At 42.9% G+C, this 4,714-nt stretch overlaps 1 protein-coding gene across 1 annotated transcript; it reads left to right on the plus strand.

Moving 5' to 3' along the window:
• The first annotated feature begins 1,125 nt into the window (after positions 1-1,125).
• Positions 1,126-4,353, plus strand: LOC122046002 (auxin transporter-like protein 2). The gene is made up of 7 exons (XM_042606468.1): positions 1,126-1,563; positions 1,653-1,838; positions 1,932-2,044; positions 2,173-2,356; positions 2,442-2,539; positions 3,234-3,699; positions 3,780-4,353. The coding sequence occupies exons 1-7, from the start codon at positions 1,390-1,392 to the stop codon at positions 4,119-4,121; spliced, it is 1,563 nt and encodes a 520-aa protein (XP_042462402.1). The 5' UTR covers positions 1,126-1,389; the 3' UTR covers positions 4,122-4,353.
• The last annotated feature ends 361 nt before the right edge of the window (positions 4,354-4,714 follow it).

Genomic DNA, 4,714 nt, shown 5'->3' on the forward strand with positions numbered 1-4,714 from the left:
TCGAAAGAGGTGGCGGATCGGGACCTTCTCCCTCCAGTCGGGACATGGTCGCCCGATCGGTCGTGAACATCCGAGCATTGACCATCTTGCTTTTGACCTCCACCATGGCTGTGAAATGGGGCCTCTCATCATCACCACATCATTAATGTATATATGAATTTTATGAAAATTTTTATTGAATGATATAAGTGTCAATTCAACATACTTTTCTCCTTTATTATTATTAAAAATTAATTAAAAAATATATAAGAGCATAATCATCTTTTAAAAAATTTCTCACATTTAACTTTAAGGTTAAATATTATTTTTTATCTGACTTTTGGTTAAAGGAGATGTTATTTTTTAAACATAAAGGGATAAAATGCTCTTGGATATAAAATATAGGGGATAAAGATATTTTAGCCCATACTTATCCTTGAATAATTTAAATATTAATAGAGATTTGTTAATTTGTATATTCGTTCAGTGTATATTTGTGGACGATCTTCATAGGTTCAGGTTCTCGAAGCCTCTCCTGACTCTTGAGTATCCCAATTATATATAGAGAGAGATTTGTTAACTTCCACATCTGTTCGGTATATATTTTTGACTGATCCTCATATGTTTAGGTATTCGAAACCCCTCTAGGATGAATCAAGATACCCCTCTATCTCTTTTTCTCTATATATATATATATATAATTAATGTATAGTGTATAAAGAATATATATATATATATAAAAAATGTATAGTGTATAAAGATGGACTACTACTATTACAGTATATATATATATATATATATATATATATATATATATAAATAATGTATAGTGTATAAAGATGGACTACTACTATTACAGTAAATTCGTAGCTCATTGTTAGCCGTGGAAAACAAAAAAAAAAAAATGAGCGAGGTTTGAGCTAAGCTAAGTGCTACCCTTGATTATTATAGTTGATCGCGGTTCAGGAACCCATGCCGCGGTCCGGTTAAAGAGGTGGGGATGCACTTTAATTGACTCGGGAACCGGACCGGACCGCCCGTGCAAAACAGTTGTGCCACGCCCCAATGAGTGCCCATTATTAATTTATTCAAATCGACGGCCCGACCCGGCCGGTTGATAATTCCTCCCTCTTTCTTCATCTTTTTTCTCTCTGGGAGTCGCAGCGTTAAAGCTCTGCTAAAGTGAGAAAGGCCAAAACCAATCTCATCAAAGCACTGCGCCTTTGTCTCTCCAAATCTCTCTTTCTTTCTCTTTTTGCTGTATATAACCAAGCCCAGCGGCTATCAACGAGGAGCAAGTAGTATTTTTTTTTTTCATTTATCAAACCAGAAGCAAAGAGAGGCCAGCTCGTTGATTAGACATAGAGATCATTGCGGGAGTAGTTTCATCGAAGTGGATATAACAGATCGATGGGGTCGACTTCAAACGGGAACGAGGACAAGGTGTTGGAGACTGTGATGGTGGGGAGGTACGTGGAGATGGAGAGCGAAGGGGAGGAGAAGACCATCAAATCCAGGCTCTCCGGCCTCCTCTGGCACGGTGGCTCCGCCTACGACGCCTGGTTCAGTTGTGCCTCAAACCAGGTCCGTACGATATTTCAAGACTACTATCTATTTCTTCAGCTTGTTGGGATGTTTGATTTTATCTTCTGTATTGTTGCTTGCATGTTCAGGTGGCTCAGGTGCTGCTAACACTGCCTTACTCATTCTCCCAGCTGGGGATGCTGAGTGGAATCTTGTTCCAGCTCTTCTACGGCTTGTTGGGAAGCTGGACTGCTTACCTCATCAGCATTCTCTACGTGGAGTACAGAACCAGGAAGGGGAGGGAGAAGGTGGACTTCAGGAACCATGTCATTCAGGTAAATCTATATAATTAATGTTATATGTATCTCTTTTATCATGTGATGGTCTACACATTTTAACATAAATATATACTCTGTTACGAAATGAAGTGGTTTGAAGTACTAGATGGGCTACTGGGGAAGCACTGGAGAAACGTTGGATTAGCATTTAATTGCACCTTTCTTCTCTTCGGATCCGTCATTCAGCTGATTGCTTGCGCTAGGTAATATATAGCATATAGATTGATTAGCTAGTTACTATGCAGATATCTGAACTCTGTTTTGTTTGTGGTGTGCAGTAACATATACTACATCAATGATATCTGAACTCTGTTTTGTTTGTGGTGTGCAGCAACATATACTACATCAATGACAAGCTAGACAAGAGGACCTGGACCTATATCTTCGGTGCTTGCTGTGCCACCACGGTCTTCATCCCCTCCTTTCACAACTACAGGATATGGTCATTCCTAGGCCTCCTAATGACCACCTACACAGCCTGGTATCTCACCATCGCTTCTCTCCTCCATGGCCAGGTACAGTGTTTAATTTTTGAGGTGGCAACAAGCTAAAGTTAATCCTATATATTAACAATGGCTTCTGGTATAAAAACGTAAGCAGGTGGAAGGGGTGAAGCATTCGGGACCAACCAAGCTGGTTCTCTACTTTACAGGCGCCACCAACATCCTCTACACCTTCGGTGGGCACGCTGTCACAGTGTAAGGCGACATCACGTAAACTCCTTCAAAGTACAAGACGTAAAACAAAGCAAACGCCAACTTAATGCGCCCCTAAACTTTATGTCCATAGAAATTGAAGTTAATTCGCACATTTTCCCATACATGTGATGCACACTGACCGCCATTGTGATCTCTTTATTTTTGGGTTGTCTTTCTTTGACTGGGTAGGCTGTAGTTTGTTTAGTAAGGGCCGAGTCCACTCCAGCGAATAAATTAAGGACAATGTTAAATGGTTAAAATCGTCAGCTAGAATACACTTTTAAAATCGTGTCCGAGTAAAATTAAGGACAATGCTAAACCCCTTATATTCATCATTTGCAACTTAGTTTAGTTAACTCGTCGTTTGTGTATCAGTACCAGCTGGAATGTGTACGTAGGCGATGTGTTTGATGCTAGTTCCCAAAGAAATTGACGAGCGCCACGTACCGTCCATATTAGATTTGTCTGTCATGATCTATCATAGAAATGGCAACCGCTCGCCCAGTTTGAATAAATCATGCAGTATCCAGTGGCGTCTCTACATGTTTTGCATTTCGAGGAAATATCATTTGGCTGCTTTCCCTTTTCATTTTTTTTTTTTTTTTTTTACAATAGCAGAGGAAGCATGAAAAAAGAACATATGTGTTTGGCTGAGTAATTACAGTGATTGATTGTTATGATTAACTAAAAACAGGGAGATCATGCATGCGATGTGGAAGCCGCAGAAGTTTAAGGCGATCTACCTGCTGGCGACGCTCTACGTGCTGACGTTGACGCTGCCGTCGGCTGCGAGCGTGTACTGGGCCTTCGGCGACACGCTGCTGAACCACTCCAACGCCTTCTCGTTGCTGCCTCGCACGCCATTCCGCGACGCCGCCGTGGTGCTCATGCTCATCCACCAGTTCATCACCTTCGGCTTCGCCTGCACCCCGCTCTACTTCGTGTGGGAGAAGCTCATCGGCCTCCACGATTGCCGCAGCATGTGCAAGCGCGCTGCCGCGCGGCTGCCAGTCGTCATCCCCATCTGGTTCCTCGCCATCGTCTTCCCCTTCTTTGGCCCCATCAACTCTGCCGTCGGTTCTCTTCTCGTCAGCTTCACCGTCTACATCATCCCCTCCCTCGCCTACATGTTCACCTTCCGTTCCGCCGAAGCTCGCGAGGTATCTCTTCTCTTCATTTCGAATACTATTGAAATTTAAGTAATTAATCATATTGTTGGGAAATAAATTAATGCTTGCAGAACGCCGTCGAGCGGCCTCCGAGGTTCGCCGGAGGTTGGGTGGGAGCCTACTTGTTAAACATGTTCGTGGTTGGGTGGGTGTTGGTGGTGGGATTCGGATTGGGCGGTTGGGCCAGCATGACCAACTTCGTCCACCAAATCAACTCCTTCGGCCTCTTCGCCAAGTGCTACCAATGCCCCTCGCCGGCGGCGGCTGCTCTTCCCCTGCCCAATCTCAGTACTCCAACGCCATTCCTTGGCGGCGCCGCTTACAACGCCACCAATCCGGTCGTCGCCATCTCGCCTTCTCCTGCACCTTCCTCCTTCCATCTCCGCCACCACCATCACTATGGTAGCCCGTGACGAGTAGAACAAGTTCTGCTTAGGCTAATGAAGGCCATGTCTATGGCAGCTATGTGGTAGTACTGTTCCAACAATTAGCTATTTCTTTCTTTATTTCTCTCTTTTTTTTCATTGAAAAGGAGTGTAATGAAGATCTGGTGATCATATGGTTAATGACTGCTGCAGCTAATTTGATCCCCTGTTTTGCCTGGCTTTTGTACAATGAAACTTGCCTTGCTTTTCATTGATCACACTTCGATTGGCTTCTCTGTGAGAAAGAGCTCACTTTTCTTTGGTTACTGAAGCAGCGGAGGGAGTCGTGATATACATACCTCCATCAAATTGAAGACCAATTCCGATTTTTTTTTTTAAACAGCCAAAAGCGCCAAAATATTATGCTTGCTTATAATAACACTTAAACCAAGAGGATGTATAATGACTTTGGTATACTTACCTCCCTCGTCGAGTTGAAGAAAAGGTCCGAATTTTTTTTTTACGCGGTCAGAAAACTCAAAATATTTATAGGTATGCTTGCTTACAAAGTCATGCGGTGCCACACTTGTACCAAAAATATGATGTACACTAACATGTGTACACTTACTTCCCATATCATG

This window comes from Zingiber officinale, chromosome 2B, assembly GCF_018446385.1.
Source record: "Zingiber officinale cultivar Zhangliang chromosome 2B, Zo_v1.1, whole genome shotgun sequence".
In the NCBI taxonomy this organism is placed as follows: domain Eukaryota; kingdom Viridiplantae; phylum Streptophyta; class Magnoliopsida; order Zingiberales; family Zingiberaceae; genus Zingiber; species Zingiber officinale.

Coding starts and splice junctions, on each gene's coding strand:
- LOC122046002 (XM_042606468.1), top strand. CDS start 1,390: ATGGGGTCGACTTCAAACGGGAACGAGGACAAGGTGTTGGAGACTGTG. Junction 1,564..1,652: donor TCAGTTGTGCCTCAAACCAG/GTCCGTACGATA, acceptor TTGCATGTTCAG/GTGGCTCAGGTGCTGCTAAC. Junction 3,700..3,779: donor GTTCCGCCGAAGCTCGCGAG/GTATCTCTTCTC, acceptor TAATGCTTGCAG/AACGCCGTCGAGCGGCCTCC.